The 20657-nt window shown below is 43.3% G+C and overlaps 1 protein-coding gene across 1 annotated transcript in view; it reads left to right on the forward strand.

Annotated features, from left to right (window-relative positions):
• The window catches only part of PKHD1 (PKHD1 ciliary IPT domain containing fibrocystin/polyductin), a 238629-nt gene that overhangs the window by 29223 nt on the left and 188749 nt on the right, over positions 1–20657 (forward strand). The window contains exons 25-31 of the mRNA XM_057382183.1: positions 1631–1761; positions 2488–2623; positions 5493–5688; positions 7143–7210; positions 9210–10820; positions 10986–11129; positions 19373–19556. Of these exons, the coding sequence (XP_057238166.1) occupies positions 1631–1761; positions 2488–2623; positions 5493–5688; positions 7143–7210; positions 9210–10820; positions 10986–11129; positions 19373–19556 (2470 nt within the window). The remainder of the gene's footprint in view (positions 1–1630; positions 1762–2487; positions 2624–5492; positions 5689–7142; positions 7211–9209; positions 10821–10985; positions 11130–19372; positions 19557–20657) is intronic.

Here is a 20657-nt window from a genome sequence, read left to right on the forward strand (position 1 = left end):
ATCTGTCACTCATTAAAAAGAAAGCAWGTATAATGCTATCTTACATTACATGTGCCTGGAACGTTTATAATTGGAAAGAATTACAGCTTCCATCTGTGTTTTTAATTTCTCCCATTTCAAATACCTCTCCTCAATCTCCTCATAAAACACACACAGGCAGTATTTCATTGCATATAGATATAATGTAGATATCAAAACTTAAGAKCATCAGTCTTTACACAGCACTCACGGGTTCTAAACTCTAAATCTGAAGCTCATCTGGCAACTCTCTCATTAGAGTGGCTTCAGTTTTCATTTCTTGCTCTTTCTGACTGCAAATTTAACGTTACAGGATGGGAAGGCAAAAGCAGCACCTTGTACTTTGCTGCTTCAGCTCCCTCTTGTCAAAATATCCCTGCTGTCAGTGGTGCCATGCTGGGAGATCCCCATGACCTAAACCTAGAAGTTTGGAATGCCTTTCTAAAGATCCTCCCATGTTCCAGTGAATAGCAGGAGCTTGCTGTTAACGTATCTGATTGCTCTCGCTGGCTTGGATGTGCTGCCAGCCAGAGGAAATCAAGATTAAACTTCTGTAATTCTCCAGTGGTTTAAAGAATTAGCAGGAAAAAGTAATTTTAGGAAAGTGTACAGGGGAATTTGCCATTGATGTATAATTACTTTAACTCAGAAGATTGCTTACATCACATGTGAAATGAATGATGAAAGCTCAGTTGATTACAGCATAGCCATGCTAATAAATACAAATAATCCCTGCATTAATAAGTGCCTGTGTTGGCAATTTGTTCAGCCACAGTCCTAAAACTCCACAGTGCTGAGAACTAAAATTCTAARTTTCAAGTAACATTTCTTTTCTTTTAAATTTATTTTAAAGTTTCTCTGAATCTCATCAAAGCACAAACTCCGGCTTATAAATACCATTGATTGCCACTCCCGTTCTCTTTCCTGTTTCTCTTTGAAATAACCCCGAGTCTTCTACTCGCTTGGAAAAGCACAGGGGCACCTTGACTCTTTGCCTTGGAGTTGGATGCTGAAGAAAGATCAAGCACAAGTCTGGCTTGTGTCGGGCATGATCCTGCCTGGGACTGAAGGSGCTCAGTCTGGCATGGACAGAGCTGAGCTCTCTCTGTGCTCCACGGAACGAACCCCTCCGTGACTTCCCTCACAAATCCACATCTCGAGCCCTGCCAAGTCCCCTTTCTATCCCAAGTTTCCTAGACACATGCTACAGGCTTTTCTGACAGCAGGGAGCTTGGCAGCTGTTTGAACTGCGAGAGCACCTGCTGCGTTAAGCTCATTTTCCATTCTTAGTGCTTCTTCCTTCCTTCCTTYTTTCRTTCTCGGGCTGGGGATCTGGCTAAGGGGGAGATCACAGGCCAGGGCTTGCTGGTTTAAATAAATATGTCATTAAAAAATAAACCAAGAAACAAACCCTGTATCAAGGAGAATTCAAACAATAGGCTAGAAGGATCTTTGGTGCAAGAGRGGAAGCCCGGCACAGCAAGGTGGAACAGATCATGATCAGATCAGCTGAGAAACTCCAGTGCCTTTTGTAGTCATCTATGACAAAGAATCCTTTGCATATTAAGATATCTTACATATTAAATGTCATGGAATAATTGGTGTTTTATAGGAGGACTTAGAGTGACTCTCATGGGGACCAATCTTGAAGGGGTAAATGAAGTGCTGTTTGGATCCCAACCTTGCCCAATTTTGGAGGAGGGCAGAAATTCAACAAGAATTGAATGCAAAGTTCCTTCTCGGGTAAGAAACCACATTTTTTTTGGGGAGTAGTCAGCAGCCAATGTGCCTCCCAATGTTTTCCTGGCCTGAGCTACTCTAGGGGAAGGGCAAAGAGCAGCCCTTCAGCCAGGTCGTGGCTGTGGAACAATTTACTGTGGACTCTAGAGATTAGATCAGTTTAATTAAAAATAGATTAATACGTGATTTATGAAAAACAGTGGAAAATGCAAGCTTCTTAATTTAGTAAGGATGTTGCAAATMAAAAACTGTGTACTCTGGAATTTTATTATTGGTTCATGTGAATAAAATTATTCTACTTCCTTAATACCCTTTTTTTCCCCTAATGAGACAGTCATATAGTACACTAAGGTTAACAATCACTTCAATTCACAGGAAACCCAAACACTTAGAAAAACCCATAAAACCAATCCAGCAATGGCAAGTTCTAGTGCTTGGGCCTTGCTTCTCCTTTTCTTTGCTGGTTTTCATGCTAGTTTAATTTACTAGCATGAATATAGCAAATCCAAATCTGCGTAGTCTGGGCTTGTTTTAAGGTTTCTAAATCTCCACAGAAGCTCCTTTAAAGCCAACATAAACATACACATTTAAGCAGAGTCTGGTGTATGTGCAAGTGCCATCAGTGCCACGTGGCTGTCTTTAGCATGGGAGATGCAGAAATACAGGAAATAACTTTTTTTTTTAATTGGTTTATTCTTATGGCTGACATATTTTTCTCTCTCTGCTTAGGGGACGGAAGATGCTGCTGTCCCCGTGACTCTGATTTCTGGATACCAATCAACAACAGTAACCAACTTGTTCCATTATGATCCTTCCTTAAACCCTGCTGTTGTCTCCCTGAGCAGGAACAGAAGTGGCATTGCAGGTGAAAGGACTGCAGATGTGTGTTGGACATCTTCTGAAGAAGGGTTGTTATTGCTGACAGTGCTAGGGCAGAGGGAATTTAGATCTATAAAGTTTGGTCTGATACTTGTTTTCTTTTAAAATTTCTTTTAAATTACCAGTCCTGGTCATTTTTTGATAGTTTTTTCCTCCAGCATACATGAGATTTTGGGTTGTTTGCCCTAGGTCAGTATGGACAATGTGCACAGAATATCCTTCTCCAGGACCCCCAAGTGTTGAGCAGAAAGAGCATCGTGTGCATTTTAGATTGCTAAAAGCAGGGAATCGGCAACACTTCTTTTACCTGGTTCCCATTTCCAAGCCAAACTCTTCCTTCCAGTGTGACCTTGTGATGTGTTACTTTAGAACACGAACATAGACTTCACAGAATTCATGGGGACAAAATCTAATTAGATAACGTGGAGTATTTGGTATTCCTGTCTTTTGAAAGTTTCTATTTGGAGTTGTTTGTTTGTTTTTCCTGATTTCCCTCATTTTTTCCCCTAGGATTTTAGTTGGGTGTAGGGAATAAGACAGTATTAATGGTGAAGGATGTCCACTTATAAACAAGTCTTTTAGGAAGTTTTAGAACATTTCTGTATGGCAGACACCGGTTTCTTGGTATTTGAGAGAAAGAGGAAGAAAGATGGGAGGAAGACAGAAACCTTCCTGTTTTGTTTTTTTTTTACCTAGCCCATTTCAGTTCCTCCAAGAATGTAATAATCTGACTTTTCTCTCTATTTTGCAACCTCTTCAGTGAACATCTTAAAGCTCCCCCCAGCTCCCAAGTTTGGTTGGACTTGGTGGGGATGCACAGGTGACTGTCAGTACTGAAATTCTCCGTGCACTCYCAGCATTTCTATTCATTTTCCCAAATGCCCTTGTCATTCTCTATTACTCCAGAATGCATAAATAAGAGAAAATGTCCTTTATCATCTGAATATTATTCAGATAGCACAGCACCAAGGGGAGGTTTTTGTAGCCGCGGGCAGCCCAGGTGCAAGGAATTCCTTAATGTTACAGTGTCTCATGAGCTGTGGTGGGGCTGAGTTCAATCTCCTATTCAGAACCTCCATGGYTTAGTCTTTTAATATAATTTTCCCTCTATATAATAAAAAGAATAAATAAATTACACCGATGCCTTCCAGGCAKCTGGGATTAAGCTGACAATTGACCAAGAGTCCAAAGAGTTCAYGTTATTAGCATATTCAACTTCTCAGGCTTTCAAACTTTATTTGAGTCTTTGTGAATACAGAATTGAAAAGTACCAGCTCCAAGAGGAGCAGGAAGTTGAGGGGAGTTTAGTACCAGGCTCTCCTGCGTCTTGGCAGCTTCTTCCTCCCTCCTTCATCTTTCAAGGGAGACAGGAGGATGAGATTCACCTCCTAAACACATCTCTGTGCTCATTGTTTGGATGTTTTGCATGGTCATGGAAGAGAAATGGATGGTTCTGTGATGGGATTTGCCACAGCTTTTTTGTGTGCCTTACAGGAAGAAGAATTGTGCCATAAAGTGTCTTTATCTCTTCACTGACCACAGATAGAGCTATCAATAAAAATGCCTTTATTTGGGCTGATGGATGCCATCCTAATTTTTCCTATTATTCTGTATTTCAGGAGGAATTTCCTATTACTCAGCTATTTCAGGAGGAATTTAGGTTATGATAATCCCCTGTCTCTTGTTTTTGTCCTTTCCCATTACTCCACATTGCACAAATAAAGGAAAGTGTCCTCTACCATTTGAACCCACTTTGACGCACAACAGCTTAAATAGGAGATAGAGTTGTGATTACTGAAAATAAGATGCTCAGGAGCAGAGCTGGTTTTGCCTGGAACAGAGCTAATTTTCTTCACAGTGACTCGTGTGGGGCTGGGTTTTGGGGTGCTGAAAGTGGTGTTGATTGACACRGGGAGGTTTTGTTGTTGMTGAGCAGGGTTTGCAGAGAGTCCAGGGCTCTTGTGTTCCTCAACCCACCAGTGAGCAGGCTGGGGGTGCACAAGGATTTGGGAAGGGRWCACAGCTGGGACAGCTGACCCCGAGTGACCCAAGRGATATTTCAGAAAAGTATATAAAGCTGTGGGAGGAAGGAGGTAGAAGGAACCATTCAGAGTGATGGCATTTTGTCTTCCCGAGCCACCATTCCATGTGATGGAGCCCCTCTGGGATGGCTGAACACCATTGGAAGTGGAGAATGATGTCTTGGTTTGCTTTGCACACACAACTTTTGCTTTACTCATTTAACTGTCTCTGTCTCCACCCATGAGTTTCCTCCCTTTTACTCTCCCARTTCTCTTCCCCACCCCACTGCAGGGCAGGGAGTGTGGGGCTGAGATGCCAGCTGGGGTTAAACCATGAAAAGCACATCCAACTTTAAGTACCCAAGGAAATTTTCATTTTACTGGAGAAGACTCTGGTTAGTACTAGATAGCTCCATAATGCTAAAAACCAAGCTCTAGATCATTAATCAGGGACTTAGAAAAGATCTGAGAACTCCTCAGCTCCAGACCTTTTAAAAAGCTTTTTAAAAGACTGGATCTGGCTTTTATCAGGTTCAGATATTATAGGAGAGACATTTATGGTAAGAGGATCGTATACCTTTATCCTGAGAGTGGTCACAACCAAATTCTCTGTGATGATGTCTTGAGACAATCCTAATAGCTGGTGACTTTATCCTGGAGGGTCTGAGTAGGATAGAGAACGACTGCAACCTCCAACACTTTGGGTTTGGGCTGATGGACGTGGCTAGATCTATTCTGGCATGATAGGGGTCTGATCTTCCTCGGGCAATGGTCACATGTGATMAAATACCCATGGCCACAAACAMTGAAAARGTTCCYTTCCTTTCTCTRCAGSAGGTGAGGAACTTCACATTGGAATWTCCCAGTTTGCCAGCTACCAGGGCTCAGATGTCAAGGTCCAAATCGGGGACTCGTGGCTGCAGATCCAGGCRCAGACAGACCGTGGTGTTAATGTGACACTTCCAGCCCTCCCTGCAGGGTGGTACAACCTTTCTGTCCTCATCAATGGCATTGCTGTCGCTTCAAACAGGTGTGTGTTTTCATTATGGGTTTCRTTCTCCATCCTATTTGGTGTTTTAGGGTTAATCTGGAAAGGAAAGTAAGAGGTTTTTTTTCACAGATTTCGTACCTAACGGTGAATTTTCTGCAGCGTGGTATGAAATTATGAATAATTATCAAGGCATTTATTGATCCGTGGAGCCCAAGTCAGCAAACTGCTAATGTTAGTCAATTAACTCCCCTTGGATCAGTAGGAGGCAGGAGAGAAACATTTTAGGAAAAAAACAGTTGATTTGATGAAAAATGCATATTCAGGCAATCAAAGGCATTCRCAGATTCAGGTCAAATGCAGATAAATCCTGCTGTAGGAAAACAGCAGAAGAAAAGAAGCACTTTTCATCAGAAAAACAAAAGCTAGTTTGAACAATACAAAAATGCTTTGTTTGGAGAATTTTTAAATGATGCTATTTCCATCTCCTAAGGTGACACTTCAAGTTCATGCCTRGATAAATGTAATAGAAATGAATTAAAATACGGGGGAAAGCTGACCTAAAATTGGGATATAGAAATACACTCACAAGCAGCACAGTTTTGTTCCTCAGCCACAKCAGCTGCCAGGAGTGATCCTGAAATTATGGCATTGGGGAGAAACTAGGTGTTTTTATTGCTCACAACCCAATCTAATCTGCTTGTAGCACTAATGAACATCAGAAGGAGAAAATTTGTGGTTGGTGGGATGGCACACAGGGATTCATCCCAGCTGGAGTCTGTTAGCAGCACCATCACTCCATCTCCAGGGATAGACTGGAAGGAGATGGGTCATCCCAYGAGACCACTCTGATCTCTGGTGGGCTGGATTGCAGGATTGGGAAGGTCCCTTCTCTAACGTGTTTTTAGGAAAGGGGATGTTTTTGAAAGGAGGGTGATGAAGAAAAATAGATACAGATGGGACAGAAACAGCTACACCTTTACCTGGGTGGGCTTTAGGAGCTCATGTCTGGGTTTCCTCTTGTTCCAKTTACTCCACTCTCTGGTGGGAGGGTGTGAGGAGAGGAGGCAGCTGGGATGCCTCTTCAATGTACTTTCACTGGGCATAGCTACAGTGGGTTCTGCTTGCGAAAAAATCCTTTTTCTTGCTTCCTTTGATGGGCAATTCAGTTGGACTCAATTTGGCCCCAGAGTTGTCAACTGACAAGAAAGTATTTGTGATGGATGTAGCTCAAATGTGTCCCTGCCATGGCTAGGGGGCTGGAACRAGATTATCCTTAAGGTCCCTWYCAACTMAAACCATTCTGGGATTCTAAATCACATGGAAAAGTCTGGGGTGTGGGTCTTGTCACTGTGACATTTAACAAAGGGGGTTGTGCCYGGTGGGTGCTTGGCTTTCCAGGAGTTCTAAGAAAGAAAAGTACTGCAGCAGGGAGGCAAAATAAAAGAACACCCCTAAGTGCCCCAAATCCTTTCCATGTTGCTTGTGTTTTGCAGGGTTGAGCCAGTAATCCAGTACCTCTCTGAGATCTTCGGCGTCCAGCCGTGCTGTGGCTCTGTTCTGGGTAAACAGAGGGTAAAATCTGTTCTGGGTAAAATCTGCAGCCACTTACAGAGGTTAAAGGGATCAAGGGCACAGTTTTCCTGCAGGAATGGAAAGTGCATCCTGTTTTGCATGCATTTAAATGAGGATAATTCGAATCTGTGACCCTTTATCGTGCAGCCATCAGCAGGCAGACAGCAGCAGTCTGGAAATGTGGGATTGCAGTGAACATCCCTCCCCCTGGTTGGCTGGCTCAGGGCTCCCTGTGCCTTGATTTCGATTTCCCCAAGTGTTTGCTCACATATCCTTGCACATTTCCATCGGGGAAACAAAGCACGCCCACACCTGGCTCATCTGTGCTGCTTCCTTCAGTCTCTTTGCCCCCATCTTTCAAGGTTTTCCATGTGAAAGTTAGGTGGAAGGCAGAGTACAATTGTGGTTTGAAGCAAACAATAATTTCAAGCGATCCCAAAAGGGATGTTCATTTTTGTTATGTTGAAAAGACAAAATGAAAAAAAAAAACCCTTTTTCAATGTTAATTTTAATCAAAAGGGAAATATTTATTAATCCTGTTCTAAGCTTTTAGACATTGGAAATAATTTAAGTGTGTTTCTGAGCAGGACATCAGTGAATTAGAAAGAAAACTTTTACTTTAAACCTTAAAAAACAGATTTGGGGTGGTTGATTTATTTTGTCATTTGGCTGGTGGTGGGGGAGAGTGGAATCCCTGTAGTGAATTTTACATGAGCCCTTAGAAATGCTTTTATAGAAGACAGAGAAATTGTGCTACAACCTCAGGTCCTCCACAGAAAGCTCTCCCAGGCTCACAACACATTTGAAGACACAAAAATTCAGAGGCTTTGTGGTACATGATTAGTTCAATAGTTTGTGAAGTGCTCAAGCCTTGAAAGATGAGAGAGTGGATAGAGCTTGKAGAGCAAATCCTATCAGTTTTGAAGATAAAGCCACACTACAAAAAATAATAAAAGTTTTTCCCCCCTTTTTGTATTTCAGGGTAAATTGAAAATTAAATAAGAACTGATTAACCCCTTAGTTGTGGTTTTACGAACAGCTTAAACTGAATTAAAATCTCTTTGCTRCAAAAAGCAGCAGTCCCTCCCCACTTACCTGTAGTCTTTTGTAGTCTCTAACACTCGTGCATGMATCAGGGTTAAGGATTTGGGCTCAYTTGAAAAAAAMCCCATCATAAACCAATTTATTTTTCAGCCAGGTCATGGAAAAAGGAGGGGGATGGGCTTAATGGGTAAAGAGATTGAAGAGAGGCAGGACCCTGGAAGTACCAGTACTACAAATAAAAGCAGGATGGAGAGARGATTTGGGTGGGCTCTTCCCTGTGAGGGGGGTGAGGCCCTGACACATGTTTTGTCCAGAGAAGCTCTGCTTGCCCCTGGAAGTGTCCAAGGTCAGGCTGGATGGGGCTTGGATCACCCTGGGATCATGGGAGGTGTCCCTGCCCACAGCAAGGGTTGGGATGAGATGTTCTTAGAGGTCCCTTCCAACCCAAACCATTCTGTGGTTCTGTCAAATCTGACACCCTGACTCTGAGCCTGAAAATATTCACTATCAAATTCTGCTTCTCTGTAGCCAGCACCATAAACCACCTCCCCACCTACTCACCCACCTACCTCCTTTATGGACAATCCCATTCCATGCAGAATTCACCCTCTGTTTACTCTCAGGGGTCCTTTCACAGCAGTTTTCTCCTGTTCTGTAGTGGCTTTCTACTGCTGCAAAGGTTTCTGCCTGTTCATTTAGTCTCTTGTCCATGTAGGATTATCCTGATGTATGTCAGCTATTGTCTCTAGATATCTTCAAACAAAAAAGGACTTGATTTACTTGATTTCTTCTTCCCTTCAGCCTGTCATAATTATCAGTTTYATCACAGAGTGGTTTGGGTTGGGAGGGAACCTAAAGATCATGATTTCAGATTGTTCAGAGATAGTAATGAATTCCTTTCCTGCATGTAATACTTTTCAAGCCTTATCTTGTTTTGCCCCTAGGTGGAACACTGCTCACAATCTCTGGGGTGGGCTTTAGCCGAAATCCTGCCCTGGTTTCTGTCTCAATGGACAATSAAACCTGCACAGTCACTCACCTGGAAGAAGAGACAGTTTGGTGCCTGACCCCACCAGCTGCTAATTTGTCTGATGAAGATTCACTTGACATCTCTGTCAGAGTAAACGTAGCCATCAGCAGTGGGTCACTCAAACACTCTCTCTTTGCCAATAGAACCATCACTTTTAACTATAAAAGAGCTTTGACTCCCCTCGTTACTGCTGTTGAAACGGAAATCACAGATGGAAACCTGGTCTTGAGCATCCAGGGGGTAAACATCACTGGATCTGTGGCTAAGCTTGATCACARCGAATGTCAACTCGAGTTTCAACGTGGCAACCACTCTGCAATGTCTTATCAGTGCTCTTTGCCACTGAACAGCCTGGAAGCTGGGACTTTCCCCATCCAGGTCATCCAGAGGCAGCTGGGATATGCTCAGGTGACAGCAAAGCAGCAGGYCCTCACAATAACTCCCCAGATAACCTCCATATTCCCATCACAAGGATCAATCTGCGGTGGGATGTTGCTCACTATTTTAGGCATTGCTTTGAAATCCAGGAGGAATTTGGTACAGGTCAGCCTGGGGAGGAATTACTCCTGTGAGATCCAGAAGTSTGACAATGACACCATCAGCTGTGTTGTCCTTGCAGGGCCCCACCCTTTGCATGGTCAGTGGCCRGCTGAGGCATCTCGGGCTCTCAATGTCACCCTAGTTGTCAATGGGGTCCCCAGCGTGTGCCTTGGGGACTGCACRCTGCACCTTGAGGAGCACTGGACGCCCCTGGTGCACCTGGTGACATGGAGGACCAACGGGACATTCACCTACGTGACAATCAGGGGACAGAGGCTGGCGTGGCAGGGTGACATGGTGGTACACATAGACAGCCACGCTGTGTGCAAGGTGACATTCTGGAACGAGACTGTTATCGAGTGCCAGACAGCCTGCTTGGCCCCCGGGGAGCACAACATCTCCATATCCAACAGGAAAAGCGGCCTTGCTTGTTTCAGAGGGACAGCTGGCCTTCTCACCGTCCTGCCCTGGGTGTACCAGTTTTACCCACGGAATTTCAGCACCAACGGGGGAGGCCTGCTCAGCTTGGCAGGGAYGGCTCTGAAGGGAAAGAGGATGACTTCTGTCCTCATAGACCATCGCCCCTGCCACATTCTCAATGTCACCTGTGTGCTTATCCAGTGCACGGTGCCTCCGGGGAACGGCACGAGGGCTCTGAGTCTGAAAGTAGATGGACACTCCTATTAYCTTGGGAAAATAACTTACAGTGAGGAATTTACACCTTCTTTCCTTTCTCTTGATGCCAGTGGTCTCCTTTTAACTTTGACAGTGTCACAGGTCACAGAGATGGACACAATCCACGTGTTYATTGGAGATCTTCTTTGTAACAACACCACCATCACTCGCTCCATGCTGCAGTGCTCAGCTCCTCTGCTCCCTGTGGGCAAGTACCCTGTGCTGGGCCTGGATATTCCCAGAGGATGGGCTTCCTCCAACCTGACATTCACTTCTCATCTGGCAGTGACAGCTGCACATCACAACTGGGGTAAGTTGTGAGGGCTGCTGCAGTTCCTCCACGGGATTTTATGTAAGGCATTGCAGTAACAGGGTTTCTTCGTAATGAAAGCAAAAATAATTAATTAAAAAAAACTTTTGTCAATGGCTGGCTGTCAGGCTCTGTCTTAAATCCCATTTTCTRTCCTTTTCCAAGGTGGCTTGGGTGGAGGACCAGTTTACCTGCGTGGCACTGGGTTTTCCCCAGGGAAGACTTTGGTCACAGTCTGTGGCGCCAGCTGTGAACTCTTGGACACCATGACAGTGACTGAGCTGGGCTGCCTCGCCCCACSCCTACACGGTCAGTGAAAACACAAACTCTGGCATTGTGTCAGAAATATCCCCTAAAATCTTGACCCCAAATAGATAGCCCTAATGTATGCCATCCCAGGGGAATAAAGGGCAGCCATGGAGAGAGGGGAGGAGCCAACACAGCGYTGATAAATTTTGGACTTTATGATCTTGGATGTAYTTTTCAACCGTAATGATTCCAYGATTCTGTGACTTCTGGTTTTTGAACTCAGTTAAAGAGAGAAGGCATCAAGGTGAGTTTTTGTGTCAGCGGCCATGGATGCTGGACTTGGTCCAACCTGTGCCTGTGGCCATGTGTGCACGACCTCAATGTTTCCTCGTGGCAGTTATTCCTTGGAAAAGCTGCCCCACATAAAATGTGAATGTGGACTGAAGGGTTAGGTACCCAAACACCTCTTGGCCATCATGATCATCCTAATGATTTAAACTCCCTTAAACACMTTTTCTTCTGRGAAARCAGCCTCAAGTTGCACCAGGGAGGGTTTATTTTAGGTATTAGAAAAATATCTTCCCAGAAAATATTTTCAAGCATTGGAAGAGCACGCCCAAGGAAGTGTTGGAGTCATCATCYCTGKAWGAGTTAAAAAAATAYGTGTAKGTGGCACTTGAGGACATGGTTTAGGGGTGAATGYGGCACTGGTGAGATGATGGTTGGATATGATGACCTTGAAGGTCTTTTCCAGCCTTAACAATTCTTTGATTCTGTGGCCACACACATTTTGTGTTTTGGCTGCATGGTGGGATGGCCTCAGTGGGGTCAATATGTAGAAGAAAAAGGTTGAATGACTGGAAGGGTGATCAAATGATGTTACCACGGCCAGTTCATACCTTTGGGGAGCTGGAGATGAGGGTTTGATTTCCTTGATTCATCATCACCAGAACTTCTTCCTTAAATGAAGGAAAGCAGCATGGAATGATATTCTCCACATTTCTCAAACAGGGAAATAACCCTGCCTGAATTTTGGAGAAACTCTTCAAAATGAGCATTTCCTTGGATAAGATGTCTCTTCCTTTGGAAAGGAAGCACAGAATTAGGTACCTCAGATCACCAGAAGGCAGGAATTAAGACTTTTAAATCTCACTTGAACTGTGTGCCATTGCCCAAACGCTAAACATGGAGCACCCACCCACCTTGGTTTCTGACTCCTTGGTGGAGTCCCCAACYCTGGAGATACCCAAGGAAYKAMTGGATGTGGCAYTCAGTGCTSTGGTCTGGGTGACAAGRTGGGGATTGGTCAAAGGTTGGACTCTGCAGTCTTGGAAATCTTTTTTTCAGTGATTCCAATACTTGGAAACTTAACACATCAGCCCTTCATAGCTCTGAAGTAGGAGAATATCTGGAGCTCTGCAGAAATATTTGCTGTTTTGATGTCCAGACATCCAAAATCCAGGTGATCCAAAGATCCATGACTTCTTATACTTTGTGGATGTGAAACAAAAGTGGCGAATGAGAGTGTCCACCAGGGAAAATTTCCATGGGTTTGTTCATAGGTATGTGGAATATCCATTCTCCAAAACAGCAGTTGAATAAATTATGTGCCCAGAAACCACTCCAATGTGAAATTTTAACATTCTTTTGAGCAAGGGTTGGGACAGGAGGCATCCAGGTGTTCTCTTCATCCTCACTTATTCCAAAATTCTAAATTTTGAATAGTTAAATTCTAAATTCCTGTCATTTTGAATGGTTCTTTTAGTAGAATTCCCGAATGATTTTTGTTGGAAGGAACCTGAAAGGTCCCCTTGTTCCAACCCCACTGCAATGAGGAATACTGAGAAAATTGGATGGGAAAAAAAAGAAGGGCTTTAAAACCCAACCACAAGCACTCAAAAAGAGACATGAGGGGATCATAAATGGCTTGGTTTTCTTTGTTTTAAACAAGACACAGGCACAGTCCACAAAACTGCTTGTTATTTTAAAAATAACATGGTGATGGAGCGCTGGAAAAAAAAAAAATCAAAGGACAAAACGGGTCACCCTGGTTCTTGCAGGGAGAACAGCATACTAAMATTTAATTAAATTCATCCAAACTGCGTTCGAAACTCACTGAGTGGCTGATGGCAGAAGGAGCTTGGGAGAAGCAATCTTACAGACAGGACCATGATTCTTGTTCCCATCACTAGATGTCAGCAAATGAATGCTGATCGCTGCTCCTGCGTCTGGGRAGGAAATGCAAAGAAAACATCGCCTCACTAACCAAAGGCACAGTTGCAAGACAACCCCTCTATTACCTGCCCTGGGTTTTGCAGCCGTGCCAGTCTCACCAGTCGAGTTGCAAAATATTTGTTAATTAAACATTTACAAGCAAATATATATTTCTTTTTCTTTTTNTTTTTTTTTTTTCTCCTTGTCTTAAAAAGATAAAAATCATTTTTGCAGGCTGCTCATACCTATGTTTGTCAGGCTGTTTGTGCTTCCTGAGACAGTTGTGTTCAGCCTGTGCATCTACATCTGGCATGGGTGAATCTGTATATAGAGCAAGATGCTTTCCAGRCACTGTTCCACTTAATGCTTAATATTTTAAGATATTTTTTAAAATATATTTAAGGATTTAATCCTTAAATGTAAAAATATAAACGTTCCCACCACGTTTAGGGCATGAATGGATGGTTTAAGTGCAGTTAGTCAGTCTCACCTCGTGGTTTACATCGTGCTCTTTGCCTGGGGAATTTTGCCACTCGGAGCTGGCACATCCAGTGCTCAGACCTTTCTTGCACCTTCTCATCCATATGGGAGAGGGGGCAAAGAGACTGCAGGGATACAGGAACATGAGCTGTGAAGGACKGGCAGGGAGAGGTCTGTGGTTCCCCATGGCCCCTCGGTGCTGTTTTCAAGCTGGACATTTGTCTGACCTTTCTCAGCTTCGCTCGCCAAACYGGGTCGTGAAAAGTGAAGAGTTTAAGCTGCATTTCTTCTGTTACTGAGGGCTGTGAAGCAGAACCCACTCCCCTCTGGCACTGTGGGATGTCAGGTGGCACTGGCTGCCCCTTGCTCTCAGTGCTGGGTCATGTTGTGTCTGGCCTGCTCGAGATTAGAGATGTCCATGTAGCTCTCTCATGTGATCCATCGGGCAAGGCTCTGCAGGTAGCAAATGTGACTTCTCTCCCTTTGAGCAGGCAGTTTTCTAAGAGGTGAGGAGCTGCCAGGCTCAGCAGGATCCATCCATAAGCCTCCCCCTTGGGATTTGCCTTAGGAATTGCTGTGGAGAGGGGTCACAGTGAAGTTTTGGTTTGATCACTGGCACGTCCTGAGATGTGCTTGATCCAGAGCACAAGGAATGGGAGTGCAGGACCAGACTCCTTCATGGAGACTGTTGTCTTTTGCAAAATGCAGAAAGATCGATTCAGAACAGAGCTAAAATTTGATTTTCAGCCCTAAAGCTTAAAAAAAAAATTAACAAAATTAAATGAAATTTCTCAAAACCACACTCCCTCCAAGGAAAAACAAAACCAAATGAAGAAAGCCCAAATAAGCCCGTGAGTCTTTAAAAGTAAAGAGATAAATGGCTTGATCACCATGCCTGGAAGCATTCAAAAGCCATGTAGRTGTGGCACCTGGGGACAYRATTTAGTGGTGAACATGGCAGTGCTGGGGGAATGGTTGGGCTGAGTCTTMGAGGGCTTTTCCAACCAAAATGATTCTCTGATCATGAAAACTCTCCCCTTTTCTTGTTCTTGCTTTGTTTCTCATGCTGTTGCATGTTTGGTGAGTGCAAATGCAGCTGTGAATTTGTTTCAGCTCGGGTTAAATTCACAGAAAATGTGGCCAACATCTGTGGGATCAGTTGTGCTCCTGTGAAAGATGGGAAGGAAGCTTGAGGCAAGTGAGAAAATAACTGGTTATTCCTCTCAGGAATAATCAGAGGAATAATCATTGGTGATACTGGAGTAAGCACCATATATAATTTGGTAATTATATTACTATACAGGTAGTAAACCTGTCCCTGAGATTTTGTTTGACATTTGGGTGAGGGTAAGGAAGGCACCTTTAAAAGGAGGTGATCTGCTAAGAAGATCCATCAGAGTAAATGCTGAGCCTGTTTGCCTGGTTGCATGAGCATGCTTGGAGTAACAGGTCTGGCTTTAGGGGTTTTGAATTAACAGCTGTTGGGATTTTCCTTGGCAAGTGCTGGCTTGCCAGCTACCATTAACCAGACTCCACTGGCAAAAGTGGATGTTTAAGGCAGAGGGTTTAGATTAGAGGCTGGAAATAAGGCTGGCTCAAAARGATGAGAGATGTGGTGTGATGGAACTTTTTGAATGGTCAAGAGGAGAGAGAGGAATGAGTTTTGGTTGTAGCAAGGTGATGCACTGAGCCAGGATCAGTAAAGACTAAAAGCAGGGAAATCTGAGAATTTGTACGAGCAAATGCAGGAGATATGAAGAGGGCTTGTTGTGGTGTTGTGGCAATTGAGACCTCAGGACAAGCCAGTGCCTCTGATGTTYATTGTGGAGACCAAACCAAAGCATCCAAATGGTCCTTTCTATCTTTCAAATCCAAAAATGAAATTAAGAAAGAAGAGGGAAAAAAGCATATTGATGGCAGGGCAGGAATGTTTGACAGTGATATCTATCAGGCAGGGAATGGATGCTTGAAAAGCACCTCTTTGGACTCCTGAAACCTGKCTGTGTGAAATGAGTGTCTCTCTTCTCAGGGAGCAATTCTTCACAGGCAGAGGTGGGACTCAATGACCTTAACAGGTCTCTTTTTCCTCTCCTTTTTTTATGAATTTCTTTATTTTTTTCAAATCTTTGTCCTCCCTGCTGAGCACACATTGGTGCTCCCCAGTCCAAAACTGCGTTTTGTGAGCAGTGGGTAACTGGGATGTGATTTTTGGCACTGACACTCCTCGGGCACTTCTTCAATCAATCCYCAGCTGCCCTTGGAGCCTCCTGCAGGTTTTAGCCTCATCACATGTCCAGCAGTTGTTATTAAACAGTGACCCAGAACAAAGCCCTTGTGCTGAGCATCCCAGGATCCTGGATTAAGCCAGAGTATCCCTCAAAGCCAGAGTTGGGGGTAGTCAGTTCCTAAGCCATTACCACCACGCAGAGATTTGGCTGCCGTAGTGTCTGATCTCAAAAGAGGAGCTGTAATGAGCTGAGTGCATTCATCCCAGCCATGGGATTGCAGGTTTGATCTTTATAGGGAGTATAAAGCCTAAAGCAGCTTCATTCTGGGGTTTGAACACTAACCAATTAAGCAGGGAGAAGAATTGTGTCCCAGAACAAGCAGAATATCCTTTTAGGATGTGCCAAAAGTGTGTTGAAATCTTTAGTTGATATTTTTTTTTTGCCGCCGTTAGGGTAGGAGATAATGGGGCTATTTGTGTTTCATGGTCAGAGGAATGGGAATGGAAAGGCCAAGRCTTCCTCCTGAATGAAGAAAGATATAAAGTCCTCTGGGAGGARGGGAATAGGAGGATCTTGGAGATCCCCAAGGAAGGAATGAGAAAAGAACATCACCTCTAAGAGTGGTGTCTCCATCTGACAGACAGGAGATGYGGGGTCTGGAGATGAGATTCTTCCCTCCTTCCACCTGAGAGAGAGAAAAAGATTCTGAGTTTGATTCTGGGGTACAGATTAAGTAGGGTTTTGTTGGATTTTGTTAACACTGATCTCTTTGCAGTCCTTTATAACCAGGTTCTTTAATTTAGGTTTTATAAATGAACACCTTTGTTTGCCTGGTTTGAGTGAAAAATTATTTCAGCCCTTGGCAGGATATAAGGCCTCATGTTCCTACAGACGTGATAATGGTGGGATGAGGGCACTGCAGCACATCAGAATGCCCAGTTTCCACATTTTTGGGGTTATTCAAAAAGTGACAGACTGTTCTTGAGCTGAGCTCTCAGGGCTGTGCAGGAAACACCTTCTGGTGACCTACATGAGCCAGGCAAGTTCTTTGACAGCAACAAAATGTTGAGGAAAACCATCATGTCCTGAGATTCTRTGAGCAATTTCCAACATTTGTCCCAAAATAGAGTTCAAATGGTTTTCCACATAGGAAAACTCAGCCATATTCTTTTCAAGGCCACAAAAGAAAACCAAAGCCTTCCTGTAGTGAGTTTGTTCTGCTGCAGGTTGTTGCAAAGGCAAGTTCTTTGCAGCATTTAGCCCTCTTGGATGCCATTTATCTGTCAAAACACAGATATTTGGTGCTGCTTGAGRTTAATTTTTAATATTTTAAAGTATTTAATCCTTACATCACACCTGTTGTTGATTTACCAGAGAGATCTCTGGATATCCTGAATTGAGGGGGGGAAGAAAGAAACACAACTGGCATTTACTGTATAAAGACAGCAAGACATGAATTGTACTATTTTAAAAAATTTGTTTAAAAATATAAAAAAATAGAAGTATCCAATTAAAATGAATTTTAAAAAAATATTGGAATGTCAAGAAAGACATGAGGCTTTTGTGGGAGCTGCAGGACACCTGAGGTCTGCATTGTCCTGAGGACACCTGAGGATTTATTGTCCATAAATCCTGTCTAGACAGAATTTATGGACAATAAAAGCAAAATATTACCATGGTGCCACCATTCTTTTAGGCTTCTCTGCCTATAACTTGTCCTAGAATTAGGTCTTCAAGGCTGGAATTTTGTTTGGCTGTGTTTGGGTGCCGAGAAAGAGAATTACCACTGGATTTGGGGAAGGAAAAGGATTAAGGATATTGCAAAATTTGTGAGTGTGTGGGTAACGWTTTTTTGTCATTCAAAATCCAGAGAAGAAAAATAGAGAATTGTAAACTCTGTCTCTGAAGTTCAGAGCAGATGAAATGATGGGTTTTAATATTTCAAAAACACCTGAAACATTAAACAGTTATAAACTCTTCAGAAATACCCCTTATGAAATAATAATTTTTAGCACAATGTGYTAAATATTTTAATATAGGAAATAGAGCATCTTCATATTTTTACATCGACCCCCATTTTTTAGAATTACCTAGGAGACAAGATATTCATTGACAATGACGCTTCCCCAGCAAACAAGGTACCTTTTGAACAAACTGGAACTTACAAAAGCAAATAAAAAACCCCTTTTCTTGATAAATTTCCATTAATTGGATTTCTGATACTGGAGGAATACTCTTGGATGTTGCAGTGTAGTCTGTTATGCTGTCCATAGACCTTTTGAGGAGTTAATTACAACTACTTGGTTAGTTCAGGACTAAGGAATATTCTCCATAACTCAGAACTTTGAGAAAAAATGGTTTTAATTTTTGTCATGGTGTAATGCTTAAAGGACTCATTTTTAAAATTATCAAACCCAAATATTTCAACTGAATCTGAACTTTAGTTACATTTCATAATATTATTTTTTAGCATTTTTTGTCTCGATTTACAATAAGAAAACCTAATTTCTGTTCACGGAATCACATTGAATTGTTTAGTTTGGAAAAGATCTCAAAGATAACCAAGTCCTTTCTGTGACCAATCCCCACCTTGTCACCCAGCCCAGAGCACTGAGTGCCACGTCCAGTCCTTCCTTGGACACCTCCAGGGATGGGGACTCCAAACCTCCCTGGACAGCCCCTTCCAATGCTGGACAACCTTTTTCATGAAAAAAATTCTTCCAGACATTCACACCACCTGCTCCTTAAATACAAATCAAAGCAAAACTGCTACTGCCATTACCCTTTTTACCACATCCATGGGGTCAAACTTGGACCAYATCTCAAGTCACACTCAGCTTTAAAGCAAGATGGGAGATCCCAGTTTCCACCAGTTTCCTGGAAGCCCTTCCAGCTGTGGCAATGCTTCCATGCCATCTGCTCCTGGATTTCAAAGTTACTATAGATATTGTCACATCTCCTTGGTAAAAGGTTTGTGCAGTATCCCCGATCTGTAAACCATGGTCTATCTCCCCCAGAAGAAATGTCCATGCTCCTGTTTAATCCCTTTTATTATCTACTCCTGGACAGAGCAGTTTGATGGTCCCAAAGACCGTCCTGATGCCTGGGGCACAAAGGAGGTTACATTTTGTTCACACAAAGCAAATGGGGTGGAGGAGTTTTGTGGAGACATAATTATCCCCAAAAAGGATGGGCCTAAAGAGGGGTTGGGTGCACACCAGGAGTCAAAGAATCATGGAATGGTTTGGGTTGGAAGGGGCTTTTAAATTCATGGAATTCCATGTGCAGGGACACCTTCTACAATTAATTAAAATATGTTCAATGTCAGTGGTATTTGGGCTTCTTTGGGTTACTTTTTTTTTTCCTCTCCTGTCTTTTTAGCCTCCTTGGCTGCTCTCTGTGGTCTGACACATTCTTCTGCCAGCTGCCAAGAGGACAGAGCCACCTTCATTGAATGTGACATCCAAGTCACAGTGGGCACCTCCCAGCAGAGAGGATCCGTGTCCTACCTCTATGTCTGCGGGGACAGCCCGCCCCAGGGACATTTTGCTGGACTCTTTGCCAGGTTAGTGCCATGTCCCTTCAAAATCCCAGTGGGTCCACCCATGAATAACATCCCCCACGTGTTATTCCACCTTTTACAGAATTTTTGTAAATTCCTTTTTACAGAATTTTGCAAAATTCAACCTTTTACATATTTGGCCCCTGCCAAATAATGGATTAAAGGAGCCAATTCCTAATTCACAGCKGATGCCARTAGAACAGTTCAGCCTTGAGACCACTAGAGAGCTCYGCYGGSTTGTGGAATTCATYCCYTGTGCYTATCAAAGCATCTCCAGTCCCCACTCCTTCCCTCCTGCCTTTTTAAAGTGTTTGAGAGACATCAGAAAATCCATCTCGTAAACAGCCTGCTTTGTTCCTTCTTAGGTTTTAATATTTATCTTCTGATCCAAAGCAACATCTGGTGGATGCCAATGGGAAAAAAGATTAGGCTTTATGAAAAGCAGAAGTCTTCTTTTTTTTCTATTTTTTTCCTTTCTTTCCCCCCTTCCTTCTTCTTTTTTTTATTCTCTCTGTCTTTCTCTAAGCAGTTTCATGAGAAAAAAGTCACTGAGTAAATTCAGCAGGGTGATGGATTGCAGGGGTGCAAGAGTTCTCATGCTTTGCAGATCCAAAGCCAAGTTTTCCAGGAGTATAACCTGGAACTGTTGTCTTTGATGGAACAGTGGGGATTTATTCCTGCAGAGCATTTACTTCTAGGAGTAAGTGGGATGTCTGAATTAAGGAATAAACAGATTTCATAGAAGGTTTGGGTTGGGGGAGACCATGAAGATCATCTCGTTCCACGCCCTGACATGGGCAGGGACACCTTCCACTGTCCCAGGGTGCTCCAAGCCCTGTCCAGCCTGGCCTTGGACACTTCCAGGGATCCCGGGGCAGCCACAGCTTCTCTGGGAACCCTGTGCCAGGGCCTCCCCACCCTCACAGGGAAGAATTTTTTCCTAATCTCTCATCTAAATCTCCCCTCCTTCAGTTTGGAGCCATTCCTTCTTATCCTATCACTCCCTTGGGAAAAGTTCCTCTCCAGGCTTCTTGTAACCCCTCCTTTAGACACTGGAACAAGCTGAACAAACCTTTTCAGAAGTTATTTAGTAAACAGAGAATA

Source organism: Malurus melanocephalus, unplaced genomic scaffold (assembly GCF_030028575.1).
Source record: "Malurus melanocephalus ecotype Western Australia unplaced genomic scaffold, MMel_1.1 scaffold_553, whole genome shotgun sequence".
Classification (NCBI taxonomy): Eukaryota; Metazoa; Chordata; class Aves; order Passeriformes; family Maluridae; genus Malurus; species Malurus melanocephalus.